Source organism: Hyperolius riggenbachi, chromosome 1, assembly GCF_040937935.1.
Source record: "Hyperolius riggenbachi isolate aHypRig1 chromosome 1, aHypRig1.pri, whole genome shotgun sequence".
Classification (NCBI taxonomy): domain Eukaryota; kingdom Metazoa; phylum Chordata; class Amphibia; order Anura; family Hyperoliidae; genus Hyperolius; species Hyperolius riggenbachi.
This window is the reverse complement of record NC_090646.1, coordinates 125,437,234-125,453,005: the sequence shown is the minus strand read 5'-3', so window position 1 is coordinate 125,453,005 and position 15,772 is coordinate 125,437,234. Positions and strand designations below refer to the sequence as shown.

The following is a 15,772-nucleotide window of genomic DNA, read 5'->3' as shown; positions in this document are numbered from 1 at the left end:
GTACGATTTGAGTATGTAGAGTGGTTCCTTATGAGCCAAAGCTAAGCCCCTCCTCTAAGAGATCCATGTTGTGGCTAACAGCAGCAGTCCCGCCTTTTTCCCCGTCTGTAAAACATGCAGGGGCTGTAGTGGGCTGCACACACAATGCCTCTCTTTTGCATAGCTCACTTGAATTAAAAATGAGGCAACTATGATCATGTGACCAGATAATCTATAATATAAGTATATGGCTGCCTTATTACTGAAACATGCTGCAGTAGATTATGGGCTTGCAGGGTACACAAAGCGGTTTGTCTTACTTGCCTGGACTTCAGTTTTTTCAATTATTTTATTAAAATTAAATGCTAAGAGTTGGGAATTTGATTGTAAAATGTTCATATATTGCTTGATCCTTTCCCATCATCACTTATATCACACGCAGGAAGCTGAGCATGCGTTGTTGTTCCCCAACTTCGCTCAATAGCTACTGCAGTACTACAGAGAGAAGTTAGCTCAGCTGGAGATACAAGGACTTCTGTACACCTGCATTACTTCCATTATTAGATTAGTTCCCAGGCTGAGATTACATATTCGGATTTGACCTCTCAGTTCAGTGGTTCTGAAAAAGATGTCCAAAGCCATGAGATGAGTGACTCCAACAATCTATATTTAGATGCCCATTTCTTGACTGTACTTTTTGCCAGTCTGTACTAAGCCATGGATTGTCCAATCAGAATTAGGCAGTAAAAGAGACTAAATGGGTCTAATATGGCCTGCAAGATGTAGTTTGTCTGATTATATAATACTGTAGATAAACCAGAAATATTGGCTACATTTGTTTAATTGCCCCACCCTTCATGCTCCACCCACACAAGCTATAAACTGGATGAAGAAAGCTGTATTGCTGGATTAGCTGCACGCTTGTTTCAGGTGTATGATCCAGACACGACTGCATCCAAAGAGATCAGTAGGACTGCCAGGCACCATGGTATTGTTTAAAGGACAACTGAAGTGAGAAGAATATGGAGGCTGCCATATATATTTCCTTTTAAACAATACCAGTTGCCTGGCAACCCTTTTGGTCTGTTTGGCTGCAGAAGTGTCTGGATAGCACCAGAAACAAGCATGTGGCTAATCTTGTCAGATCTGACAAATATGTCAAACACTCGATTTGCTGCATGCTTGTTCAGGGTCTATGGCTAAAAGTATGAGGGACAGAGGATCAGCTGGATAGCCAGGCAACTGGTATTGTTTAAAAGGCAATAAATATGGCAGCTTCCATATCCCCCTCACTTCAGTTGTCCTTTAAAAGGAAATAAATTTGGCAGCCATCATATCCCTCTCAGTTCAGGTGTACTTTACCTTTTACTTGACCGTTTACTTAATCTACCACAAATGAAATAGTGTATGGGTATCCTTTTAAAGGTAGGAATCAACTGTTCAAAGTCCAAAAAAGCGTCAGATGGCAATAATGTTTTTAGGATTTTTTTGGATAACAGGATTGCAGCCCTCCTGAAACAGACAATACATTCTGCAGCTCTGGCCAGCCGGTTTAGATGGCAATCTGCATTAGTGAAACAAGGCTAAAAGGGATAATTTGCATATTTAGTAGTAGTGCATTGTGGGTAACCACAAATGTTCATTTATAACTGAATTATTGCAAATTTCCTGTTTTAAGAAGGCAATTACACCAAGCTTTGCTTTTTTAGTAGGAGGGCTTTTTGGTTCCTTTTATTCCCCTATACATTCCTAGTAGTTTGGGTCACCCTGAGCTGCTTGGTTACTCTGTGAAACAAGGCTATTTAGGTATGTATGACATGGCAGAGACAAAATCGAGGGAGGGAAAGTCTACTTCAGGTTTTGTGTGTGGTATCTTTTATTTAGAGCAGCCTTTGCTCCGACTGCATGACACACAGTGATCACCTTAATGCTTGTTCTCTGGTTGCAGCTTGTCTCATTGACTCTTGTAGAGACAGACATTTCTCACATAATCCGATCTCTCCTCACCAGAATGCCAGCGACACGTCAGATGTCAAGATAATCTCAGCAGGCCATTGTGAGACACACTGATAGAGGATCATTAAGAAATACTCTGCCTGTGATTTGTGGAGAAAAAAAGCTCAATGTAAAAGCTAGTGTATACATTGGCCGTAATCTAAAAAATGGCACATTTACAAGGATGCTGTTCTTGCAGGGGAGGTCTTATATAAATGACACTGATTAATTTGTAAGTGCTCCTTCCCACTGTAGGTGCTTTGTGGGCTGGTTCACACTTAGAGCGCTAATCGCCATTGCAGTTTTGCAGCTTAACATTTTGCAATTTTGCTGTGATTTACGATTCCTGTTCAATATAATGAGAATCGCATTGCAATCGCCCCCAAGATGCTGCATGCAGCGTGTTTTATGCAAATCGCATACGCTGCAGTGAGAATGATACCATAGGATTTGCTGGTTGCCGGCGATCAGCAAAGCGATGAAAAGCGCCCCCGTGTGAACCAGACCTGTCTTTCCTGAGCATGATGTGCCACTTATAACTATGCGGGGTGTTGCTGACCCCTTTCAGTTAACGTAATATTAAAGGAAACCTAAACACACCCCCCACCCAAAAAAATGAGTTTCACTTACCTGGTGCTTCTACCAGCCCCATGCTGCCATCGTGCGCCCTCCTAGTTACTCACTGCTGCTCCAGTCCCCCGCCGCCCGCTAGTTTTGTTTTAGCCGACTCTGAGTCGGCGGGCTGCCACGCGTACCTTTGCATCCATTTCCACTGGTGCAGGAAGCTATCGCGGATGTGGTGTATTTGGGCATGTGTGGCCATGTGCTGTTTTTATAGAACTGATTCAGTCCAGTGCCGTTGTGGGTTGCCTGGGAAATGCACAAAAATTTTTGGGTACCTGGAGTCCGAAGTTTCATAAACTAAGGAATCAGTTGGAGTCAGATGATTTTTGTACCCACTCCATAGTCCTGCAAGGAGTCGGAGCAATTTTGGGTACCTGAAGTTGGAGTCGGTGGTTTCATGAAGTGAGGAGTCGAAGTTGGAGATATCTTGGTATTCTGTATTAGAATTGAAAATGTCACTGTTCCTGCATTGAGGCTGTGTATGATGGTGTCAGGTGCAGGGATGTAAATGTCTTGTAGAGGAGTAACACTGTACCAGAATGCTGAAGGTGGAGTATTTGGCTGCCACACTGCACCATATGATGGTAATGTGTACAAACGTATTGTTTGCTCATCACATGTTAAAATTGATAATGGCCATTCTGGAGCTGAAATGTAGAGATGGCCCTAACGGTTTCGCCGGCGAACCGATTCGCGTGAACATCGGTGGTTCGCGGTGAACTATATGCGAGTTCGACCCGCCCCCTATACTACATTATTAGGCTCAACTTTGACCCTCTACATTAGTCACCAGACCCAGGGCAGCCAATCGGGCTACACTCCCTCCTAGAGCCTCCCCTTATAAAAGGCAATTGCGTCGGCCGTTTCCCTCACTCGATGTGGCTGCAGTAATTAGAGACGGGAGAGGAACCTGCTGTAGACATAGGGAAAGCTTAGTTAGGCTTGTTAGCTTGCTCCTTGCTGATTCTTATTGCTAAAAAGCACCCCACAACTGCTCTTTTGAGAGCTAATATTGTTCTTGTGATCTCTTTTTTATTTATTTATTTATTTATTTTTGCGGTGGCCCACTGACACATGCATATACAGCCCTGTCAGTCAGTCGCAGCTGGCCCTTGGTAATTCCTACTGTGCCACTGCCAGGCCCAGCACATTCAGTGTCTACCTTTTCACTGCATGTGTGTGACAGCTGCACATTTGGAATACCAGTCACTGCATACCTGTTCACGGTACTTGTGTGTGTGACAGCTGCACATTTGTAATACTAGTCACTGCATACCTGTTCAGTGCACCTGCGTGACAGCACGCAGTGTTATATTATATACCTGTTCACTGCATACCTGTTCAGGGTACCTGTGTGTGACAGGCAGCTGCACATTGTATTTATACCAGTCACTGCATACCTGTTCACTGCACCTACGTGACCACACTCAGTGTTCTATTATATACCAGTCACTGCATACCTGCTCACGGTACATGTGTGTGTGACAGCTACACATTGTATTGATACCAGTCACTGCATACCTGTTCACTGCACCTACGTGACCACAGTCAGTGTTATATTATATACCAGTCACTGCATACCTGTTCACAGTGTGTGTGTGTGTGTGTGTGTGTGTCAGCTGCACATTGTATTGATACCAGTCACTGCATACCTGTTCACTGCACCTGCGTGACAGCACGCAGTTTTATATACCAGACACTGCATACCTGTTCATGGTACCTGTGTGTGTGACACGCAGCTGCACATCGTATTTATACCAGTCACTGCGTACCTGTTCAGTGCACCTACGTGGCCACACTCAGTATTATATACCAGTCACTGCATACCTGTTCACGGTGTGTGTGTGTGTGTGTTTGACAGCTACACATTGTATTGATACCAGTCTCTGCATACCTGTTCAGTGCACCTACGTGACCGCACTCAGTGTTATATACCAGCCACTGCATAACTGTGTGTGTGTGTGTGTGTGTGTGTGTGTGTGTGTGTGTGTGTGTGTGTGTGTGTGTGTGTGTGTGTGTGTTAGCTGCACATTTGTAATACCAGTCACTGCATACCTGTTCACTGCACCTGTGTGACCACACGCTGTTTTATATACCAGTCTGTGCATACCTGTTAACTGCATCTGTGTGACAGCTGCACATTGTATTGTAATACCAGTCACTGCATACCTTTCACTGCATCTGTGTGACTGCACATTGTATTATTATACAAGTCAGTGCATACCTTTCACTGCATCTGTGACTGCACATTGTATTATTATACCAGTCAGTGCATATCTTTCACTTGAATGGATGGCAGACTTGCCCTCCATAACAGATTGTCGTTAAAGGATTTAAAGTTGATTCGTCTCATATACAGCAGGGCCTCGAAAGAGTCTTCCTGTATTGTTTTTCGTCACTACCTCCCTGAGTCGGGACTTGCGTGCCGTGCCTGCTGCCTTCCTTTGGATGTGTGGTGGTAGCCATTCCTGCTCCTTTGCCCACAGCAGCAGCCAGGTGTATGTTAAGGAAATCTTTGAGCGGGAGAAGCCAATGTCTGCCAGTCACTCCCTTGCCCGGCGTCTGACAGCTGGCATCTCGCCATGGTGCGCACCAGTCCAGCACGGCCATCATTACACAAACAGCTGTTTGTGGTGCGTTACACAGTGAGTTTGGTCTGTCAGTGTGAAGCAGTACACTTAATTACACTCCCTGATTGATGTATACACATGCAAGATGTTTTAAAGCACTTTAGGCCTCCAATTTAGCAATAAAATGTGATTTCTGCCCTTAAACCCTGCTGTGCGTAAAATCCAGATTTTTCCTCGAGACGTTTGGCATGTATCCCACTCCAACACACACAAGCAATAGAACGCAGCAGTACATCCACCTACATTTAAGTGGTCAGCAGGTGCTCGTCGGCCAATCAGGATGCACTATCATACACCCTTTACCTGCCATACCACATCTAGCAGCCATTAGCATTCAGGTGGGAGGCTTCAGTTGGACGCCATCGCAAGATTGCCCCGTGCAGGCATCCCTCCCACAGGGGTCCCTCCCTAACCGCTCACCTGTCCACCATGTCCTAGAGCTGAAAGAAAACGTTTAAAAACACACGATTGGTTTGCACAATGACCAGGGGCCCCGGACCTCTCTCACTGGCCGGGGCCCCAAGGCCAACATGCAATACCTGGAGGGGAGTGCAGGTGGGCCTGGAGCTTTGAACCATCTTTTCCATCACTTTTGTGGCCAGCATAAATGTTTGTAGTTTTCAAAGTTCGCCTCCCCATTGAAGTCTATTAAAGTTCGCGCGAACTTAACTTTTGCAGAAAGTTCGCGAACCTAAAATCTGAGGTTCGAGACAGCTCTACGGAAATGCTGCTGTACAGTCAGGTTACCTTGGGTGTTGGAGTTAGTTTGGCATGAGGATTAAAAGGCTTCTGAGGCCTAGAGGTACCGTATATATGGAGGCTGCCAGTTGCCTGCCAGCCCTGCTGATCTATTTGGCTACAGTGGTGTCTGAATCACCAGAAACAAGCATGCAGCTAATTTAGTCAGAAACACGTGATATATGCATGCTTGATCAGCAGGATAGCCAGGCAACTGGTATTGCTTAAAAGGAAATATGGTTACCTCCATATCCCTCTCACTTCTTTTGTCCTTTAAGGCGCTCTGTGGCCAAAACCTTGCAAAAAAAACAAAACAAAAAAACCAGACCTTGAAGACAGAAAGGGAGTAGTGATTAGGGTTTAGCAAGTTTACTTACCACTAAGCCACCTTGACATTTCTCACATCACACATGGCACATATAAGATTCTGGCCTTTTATTTTTCTTTAAGGCCGGGGACTAACTTGACTATTTTCTTGAGCGGTTTCTGCACAGAAAAAATAATTCATGTATAATCAATGAGCTAGTTAACACTTAATGTGTATGTTGCATGCAGAAAAAAGCATGACATCCTGCAGGATATTTGTCAGTTTTCTCTATCAATTACACCAGCTGTTGTGAAGAACTGCATGCGGTTTTTCTTTTTATGCATACAAACTCGCATGGTGTGCAGAAAACTGAAAGACAAGTGTCCCCCACCTTAAATGGCTTTAGCAGAGTAATATAATCCGTCGGAACGATTAACACCGCAATCTGTGTTCCCATTGTTTAGGAGCGGTCTTGTGATTTCCGATAAGCTGTGGTATACATTAAAGCTGTGATGCCATCTTTTCTCAACAGGCTATGAAAAGACGGATGACGTGTCAGAGAAGACTTCCCTTGCTGATCAGGAAGAAATGAGAAGTATTTTCATTAACCAGCCTCAGCTGACAAAGTTCTGCAACAACCATGTGAGGTAATGATTGGCGTGTTTGTATGGGAATAATGGTTTTATGGACAGCAGTGACCAAGTTTGTCAGCATTGGAGGTTTTCTGCATGGTGTGTGTAAATACCTTCAGAATGGACTGTGTTCTCACAATGGCCTCAATTCACTAAGCTTAACTCCTGTCTTTAATAACTCTTCTGAGCTGTTTTACAGTTATCACCATGGTGATATAATTGTGATAACTGTAAAACAGCTCTGAAGAGTTATTACAGACAGGAGTTAAGCTTAGTGAATTGAGGCCAATAATGTGCCCTATGTAGGTAGTAGCACCATCACCTTTCAGCCCTGAGATGCAATCCTTCTGCTAGGCTGGCATATCCTCAATCACTAAGTGCTCAACAACACATGACTGACCAACACCACATACAGCGAAGAGTGATATCAGTACTCCAGTTAAAATCCATGTATTCAGTAAAACAAAGAAACTAATTAGGATCGATAAATGCTCACATTGTGGGTCCTGTCCAAAAGCACCCAACAAATGAAACACGCATGTAATACACATACAGGCCCGGTGCACACCAAAACCCGCTCGCAGATCCGCAAAATGCTAGCAGATTTTGAAACTCTCTTTTTCTTATTTTTCTGTAGCGTTTCAGCTAGCATTTTGCGGTTTTGTGAAGCGTTTTTGATGTAGTAGATTTCAGATATTGTTACAGTAAAGCTGTTACTGAACAGCTTCTGTAACAAAAACGCCTGCAAAACCGCTCTGAACGGCCGTTTTTCAGAGCAGTTTGCGGTTTTCCTATACTTTACATTGGAGGCAGAAACGCCTCCGCAATCCAAAATCTGCAGCAGCCCGGGAGTATGCGTTTCTGCAAAACGCCTCCCGCTCTGGTGTGCACCAGCCCATTGAAATAAATTACCCATTACGCGCGGGTGTGATGAGCATTATCATGCTTTTGTGACTCAAGCCCTATGAGCATTACATGCGTGTTTCAATTGTTGGTTCCTTGTTGCACAGGATCCACAATGTATGGATTGTTCCTAATTGGTTTTTGTTTTACTGTGGTGATCAGTCGTGTTGTTAAGCCCTTGCTGACTGTAAGAATGTGTTGAACTTTGCTCAAAAAATATTCTTTGCCATGTTTTTAACTTTAATACTCTACTTTTTTTCACTCACATTAAAATGTTTTCTTAAAGAGGAACTGTCGTGAAAATCTTAAAAACGCATACAAATAAGAAGTAAATTTCTTCCAGAGTAAAATGAGCCATAAATTACTTCTCCCCTATGTTGCTGTCACAGTAGGTAGTAGAAATCTGACATTACCGACAGGTTTTGGGTTAGTCCATCTCTCTATAGGAGATTCTCAGCATGGCTTTTATTCTTTATAAAGACATTCCCAGAAAAATATTTATACAAAGGTGCTGGCCAGCCTCCTTGCCCGCTGCAAATATTTTTGGCAGTTGGATGGAGCAATTGTCATTCAGTGCTTTTAAAAATAAAGAAAACCCTGAGAACCCTCTATGAGAAGATGGGCTGGTCCAAAATCTGTCGGTAATGTCCGATTTCTACTACTTACTGTTAGTGACAGCAACATAGGAGAAAAGTAATTGTATGGCTCATTTTACTCCGGAAGAAACATTCTTCTTATTTGTATATGTTAACATGTATTTTAAATTTTAAGATTTTCGCGACAGAGGTCCTTTAAAGAGACACTGAAGCGAAAAAAATATATATGATATAATGAATTGGTTGTGTACTATGAATAATTACTAGAAGATTAGCAGCAAAGAAAATATTCTCATATTTTTATTTTCAGGTATATGGTGTTTTTTCTAACATTGCATTATTCTATAATATGTGCAGATTACACAACACTCAGCATTCAAAATGAGTCTTTCAGAGCAGTCTGTGAAGTAATGAAATCTCCTCTAGCAGAGGAAAAGTAAACAGTTCAATTACAGTTGAGATAATAAAAGTCAGATAACAGCCCTCTCCACGACTAAGTTATGCTGGGAATACATGTTTCGTTTTTGCCTTCGTTTTAGCCTTCGTTTCGTTCGGTAAACGAATCGAGTGTTGAAAACGTATGTGAAAATAGTCATAATCTCATTATAGTTTCGATTAATAGACCCCAAAAACGAACGACTAGTGATCGAACATGTTTGATATTATCTCTCTTTATCCATCTAATCGAGCCATTGGTAGGCTTGATGGCTGTTCAGATCGATTATATATTCGTTTGTTAGTCCGTCCCTGTAAAAAGGGATTTTCGTTTCGTTTCTTTGCAGCCTTCGATCATTGGAAAAACGAAACCATCAGAATCGGAAAAAAAAACGAAACCGTGGGTGGTGATATTAACTGTATGTTCGATTATTTCGGGATCGAGAAGGACAAAAGGCACAATCGAAACGAAGGTTTAAACGAAGGCAAAAACGAATCGTGTATTCCCAGCATTAGTCGGAGAGCTTAATAGCTTTTTTGCATAGATAACTGGAGTTTCTCAACTCTTCCTGTACTGGAAACAATTAGACTGATGTATCTGATCTTAATGTTTTATTTCTTAGCTGTACTACACATACAAATCATTATATCATAAGTTTATTTTCAGTTCAGATTCCCTTTAGGTAAACCAAAAATCGGGGCCACTATGGGCCGCTTTACATCAAAACCATCACAGTAGCTGACATCGTGTTTGGGCCAGTGAAAGTTCAGCTCCATTGATGCGCCAGCTGGTGCCATGGCAACCCATCACTAGGAAGGAGGAGACTGGGAGAAGTGACAGTGTGCCATGCAGAGCTTGATTCTGCTTAGCACTTTCTACTAGCATGACACTGAAGGATCAACCAGGCAATTATAAGTGGATATTTAATAAATATATGTAAAAACATAAAAAAATTAGTAAGCTATAGTCTAGTAGGTACAAGAGTTTAATATTGAGTTTTATGCTACTTGAAGTGCCTAGGACTGATATTCCTGGCAACAGGAAATGAGGGACGGCAGTGAGGGGACAAGTTAGGAGTTCTAAAATGTCTCATTAAACGCGTATTTGATCTGAGCAGGATGATGGCACACCAAAAACCTCTAGCAGATCTGCAAAACACTAGAGGTTTTTGAAGCAGATTTCAGAGTGGTTCTATGCTTGTTTAGAGACGTCCAAACATGCCTAGCGTTTTGTGGAGCGATTTTGTGTAGCAGATTTCAAACATTGTTACAGTAAAGCTGTAACTGAACAGGTTCTGTAACAAAAAGGCCTGGAAAACCGCTCTGATCTAGCGTTTTTCAGAGCGGTTTTCCACTTTCCTATACCTTAACATTGAGGCAGAAACGCCTCAGAAATCTAAAAAATGCTGCAGCCCCCGAGTTTGCGGATAAATGAACCGCTCTGGTGTGCACCATCCCATTCACTTTCATTAGCCAAGCGGTTTCCCCCCTGCAAGCATGTTAAAAAACTCTCCAGAGCCGCTCTGGTGTGCACCAGCCCTCTGATATTGATTAGATTGTGAGCTCCTCTGAGGGGCAGTCAGTGACTTGTGTCCTAAAGATGATTTCAGCTCTATATAAATACTTAATAACAATATGGTAGGGCATTAGACTATGGCCATGGTAAGGATTAGATTGTAAGGTCCTCTGAGGGATGTTGGGTTACATGACTATGTACTCAGTAGATGTCAGTGCTGTATACACACACAATAAGAATATTATATGTTGTGGTCTCAGTGACTCTTGGGGAGAGAACCCCACTTCCTGTTTAAATGGCTAATAATGGAAATTGTTGCTTGTTGGGCCTCAAGAAAGCAGTAAAAACTTAGTGAACCCAAGGTGACAGTGATATGGAGCCTGCCATATTTATTTCCTTTTAAGCAATACCCATTGCCTGGCTGTCCTTCTGATCCTCTGAATCTAATACTTTCAGCCAAGGCCGGTTCTAGACTCTTTGCTGCCTAAGGCAAACTTGTGAGGATGCACGGCCCCATTTGGAATGATCGCACAGCACCCTAAAATTTACTCTGCTTCATTTAATGTTCTCACATGACATGCTGCAGCTCAACACAATATCACACAGGCTGGCTGTCAGTCTGTGACAAACTGCTCACCCTCAGCCACTCCATTCCTCCTCAGTCAAGTCAAATGAAACACTGCTGCTTTCCTGCCTCCCCCTCCTCACTCACTGTCAGACTCCTCACACTGCACAACTACCTGCTTTTTCCCAAATTATGTCCTTTTCACCTCTCTCCTCTTGCTTCTACTCCTACTCTGACTTCATGCTGTCAGTGTAAACACAGTACAAACATGCTGCCCCTGTAATCTCTGCACCGGGTGCTAATGTTTCACATTGCTTCATGAGGGAACCGGCCCTGCTTTCAGCTATAGACCCTGAACAAGCATGCAGCAGATCAGGTGTTTTTGACATTATTGCCAGAACTGACCAGGTCACCTGCATGCTTGTTTCTGGTGTAATTCAGACACCATTGCAGCAGTAGGGCTGCCAGGCAACTAGTATTGTTTAAAAGGAAATTATATATGGCAACCTACATATCACTCTCGCCTTTGGTTCACTTTAAGAACACACTTAAAACTTTAGAAACAAACTACCCAGACATATGAGTGTTTCCTCCTGTAGCTGAGCTGGCAGTTTGCAGATTGAGCGCTGTCCTGATCTCAGGTTGACGGATGACCTTTGAATGCCTGCGCTGATGGAAGCAGTGTGTGGTATGTAATAGCCCTTTAATGGTAGGAATGTAAAATAACTCTGCCACTGAAGTCCTGCTGTTCTCTTTTGTATTTCCTAGCACTGCAAAATACAACCCCATCACCTTCCTGCCAAGATTCCTGTACTCTCAATTCCGAAGAGCGGCCAACTCGTTTTTCCTGTTCATTGCCTTGCTTCAGGTGAGCGTCCCAATGCTGAACCAGCTTCTGCAGGCTCTGTGCTGCCCTGGCTGCCTTATTAGCTGACATATGTTGCCTGGAGATGAGGAAATGCTGTACGTTTAAAGAGCTATTACACTTATATTTCATTATTGTAATTGGACTGGTACAGCTGTTATGTAAATGTGGCCCCTCTGAGGGACGCTGTGCCTTTTCACTGCAGTGGTCTTTTCCTGAGAAGTGCTCATTATCTAGATCTGCAGCATTCTGAAGAGCTTCTATGCTTACATTATTTCATTACTCTAGCCAGGTAAACAACGCTGTGTATGTAAATAGTGGCCAAAGGGGAGGGAGGGGGGGGCCTGATGTGTGTTTGTTGCGTTTTTCTAATTCTGGGTACACACGGTAAGATTTTCCATGCGATTTTGTGAGCCGATCGTCTTTTCCACTCGATTCTGCACTAGATTCTCTTCATTCGTTTTTCTTATCCTTTTCCATTCACCACTATGAGAAATCGAGCGCGGAAACGATCAGGAGCAATACCAGACATGACTGATTTTATCAATCGGATCCAACTATCGCATGGAAAATCATACCGTGTATATTAGGCATAAGCTTGGTATTGTAAAGCTATGGCTGGTGGGCCTGCAGGAAGAGTCCAACATCCCTCTGTACATTACAGCTTAGCCAATAAAACTTGTATGCTCAGTTTGACCACATACGTGCACAAGTTCATTGCTATGGAGGGGGGAGGGGGAAAGAATTACGGGGGAATTGTAGTGAAAATAATATAAGGAATAAAATCTTTTTACAAAATTCTCAAATCAAAAATGATGCTGCAGAATGGTTGTATAGTCATTGTTCTGGTACCAGAACATCTGATCTCCCAAAACACTCGGGGGAAGAGGATTCTGCATAGCTAAGCAGCCTAGGCCAAGCATCGCTGGCAGTATGGGGTTTTATACCGATATACAGCAATATATAGATATAGGGAGTATTCCTTATGCTGAAACCAGGATAATTAACATAAAAGTGGGAGCCCTGAGTAATTTACTAAATTCTACTATTCGCCACTACGGTGCCTTTTTAAAGAGCACCTTAAACCCAGGAATGAACTTCATCCCAGTCAGTAGCTGATACCCCCTTCCCCATGAGAATTGTTTTCCTTTTCTCCAATAGATAAACAGGGACATGTGTGGCTGATATTGTGGTGAAAGCCCTCTGTGTGATGTCATTGCCATGGCCCTGACGGCTTCCTGTCTGTGAACCTCGTTGCATTGTGGGAAACAACTGCAGTTTTCAGCTGCCAAGCAAGTGGTATCTCCCTTTGTGCATAAAACTTTTAGGGCTCGTTTCCACTATCGCGAATCCGCATGCGTCCAATGCATGCGGATTCGCACATGTAATGCAAGTGGATGGGCCTGTTTCCACTGTCGCGCTGTTGAGGTGCGTTTTTTTCAGCGGTAAAAAAACGCACAAGAGCCAACGAATTCGCCTGCGAGTGGAATGCATGCGAATCGCCGCTAATGTATTTAATAGGAAATTCGCATGCGGCTATGGTATGCGAATTTTCATGCGAATTCGCATAGGAACCAATGTAACTTCAAACAGGCAGTGACATGGTTAAATTCGCAAATACCCTCACCTATGCGAATTCGCGGCAAAAAACGCGCAAAAATTCGCATCCGCATGCTATTTCATGCAATTTCAACAGCGGTGGAATCCAGGCGATTCTGCACCGCAATAGTGGAAACGAGCCCTTAGTGAGGGCTGGTTCACACTGTAAGAGCTTTTTCTAAGTGCTTGTGATTTTAAAAGCACTTGCCCAAAAAAAAAAAAAAAACCTGTTTTATTCATTAAGCTATTTTTACTACAGTTCCTCTTTAAAAGCAATGGCTTCTTGACAGGCATACATGGGAAATTCTGGGCGCAGGGTGAAGCTGAAAAACTGCTTACTCTGCTCATGCTATAGTACCAGTGGCATTAATTACGATTCCCCCTCCAGGCCACCAAGGACTCAGGGGGAAAGACAGCCTATGGCGGTGCATGGTGCGCCCAAATTTCCCCTGCGCCATTTTGTGCACTTTGGGCTTGACAGTCCATTTCTATTAACTGACAATGTAAAGAAGCCAAGTGAGATAGCCTGCCTCTGGATATGTCGCAGGCATCCAAGAATGTCTGCCGCACATGTTTACTGTTTAACCTGCTTACATTTGAGTAATGACAGTCACTGAGCTTTGCAGGTCCCCCCCCCCCCCTCCCCTAAGGTCCCCCTCCCCTTCAAGGAGATCTATTGAGCACAGGGAAGCATAATAAGCAGGATTAGGGCATACTACTTACATGATGAGGTTAGTGGATTGCTCTTTCATTGCCATCAGCACATGTGACCTCATTTCATGTGTTCTGATAGATTGGTAGACAAGGCAGTGAAAAAGAGGTCTGGCTGTATTCTATATTCCTGTTTGTCTCTTCACTGTGCTTAGTAGGCCTGCACAGGTGGGGGAGAAAAGAGGAGGCCATTATTTTATGAAAAATACAATGGCCGATCTTTGTTGTATTTTTACAAGTGCATGATTATATTGGCGCACGGATGGGATTGGGGAATATTTATTGACTATATTAGGGCAGTTGTCAAGGTAGGGGTAAGGACTGTGCTCACAAGCAATTTGATTCTAACTAGCAGACGTGTTCCTAGACTTGTGAGAGCGTGAAAAATTAATGTGAGGATGTTTGTGAGCGAATACATTGTTGATCTTGAATTGAGGGTAGGCAGTTGTTGAGGTCTATAGTATGTTGAGAGCAAAATGTGCCTTTTAGTGGAAGGGGATTAATGCAGTAGAATGTAAATATCTTATCTGATGTAACTAGAAATCACTGGGCCTCCCTGCAAAACTTTGGATTGGGCACCTTTCTGCATTGCCTTAATGCCGATCCGAGATAAAAAACTAACTATAGCAAGTAACTTGTCTACATATCTTATCTAAAGTTTAGACAGCAAACCTAGCTGCAAACAGCTTCAACAGTATATGATTATTTCTTCCTGTGATACGAGAGCAGCCATGTTCTGCTTGTGATCATTACACACAGGCAAGCTGCTCTACACCACCAGCCCTCAGCCTGTGATAACGTCACTCCCCTCTCCTCCTCACTCCTCTCTGCCTCTGAAATCTCTGGCTAGTAACGCCTCCTTCTCCTGCCCAGACTGAGCTCCCATAAGTCCTTGCTACATGGATATGAGCGTGCCAAGGCACTGGAGGAGCTGTGGGCAAGGCTTGTTTAGTTTATAGGGAATTTGAGTATTAAAACAAAAACAAAAAAAAAGTATTTGGCTTGAGGAATGCCCTATAAACTATATGAAATGAACACAATTATGCAATGAGTAAAAGTTTATCTCTGATCCACTTTAAAGAGATCCTGTAAGGAAAACAACTGCCCCTATGGGGTATCTCAGGAGGTGGAAGCTTCTGTGTCCTAATGAAGCTTCCTCCATCCTTCTGTGTAGCCCCGAGCCAGTGCTGGCTCCCCCCTGAAAATCTGCAGCAGCCCCTGCAGTACGTGGCGATATTTACGTTTGAGATCCAGCACAGGCACAGTTTAGCATAAAGTACTACAAGACTCTATTTTGCAGTCTCTAGGGGAGCCATCCATCCAGACTCCCTCAGCAGTCTTAACCACACCCCTCAACTTGTATGAACAAGTTGAAGTGGTGTGGTTAAATAGCAATTTGGCCACACCCCCTTCCATGGATTGATTAGGAAGGGTGATGAGCGGCAGCTCTGCATTGCTGCTCATCGAAATGAAGAGAGGAGTTGAGGAGAACCAGTGGTGGTACCACGCTGTTTCCTTTTCTTCTATTTGCATGACTTTGTTTTATTTTTATCTCACTGGAATGTGAGCAGACCAAATGGCTGTTAACGCTTTTGTGCCTGGAGAGGTTCGTTCCTCCTCTTCTCGTTATCTCTATTTCCATATTTTGCTTGTCACCATGGCAGATTGACATGCTCA

The 15,772-nt window shown here is 43.4% G+C and overlaps 1 protein-coding gene across 5 annotated transcripts in view; it reads left to right on the top strand.

Moving 5' to 3' along the window:
* The window catches only part of ATP8A1 (ATPase phospholipid transporting 8A1), a 354,609-nt gene that overhangs the window by 63,308 nt on the left and 275,529 nt on the right, over positions 1–15,772 (top strand). For all 5 annotated transcript variants that reach the window (XM_068278517.1, XM_068278515.1, XM_068278516.1 and 2 more), the window contains 2 exons: positions 6,806–6,920; positions 11,689–11,788. In XM_068278517.1, the coding sequence (XP_068134618.1) occupies positions 6,806–6,920; positions 11,689–11,788 (215 nt within the window). The remainder of the gene's footprint in view (positions 1–6,805; positions 6,921–11,688; positions 11,789–15,772) is intronic.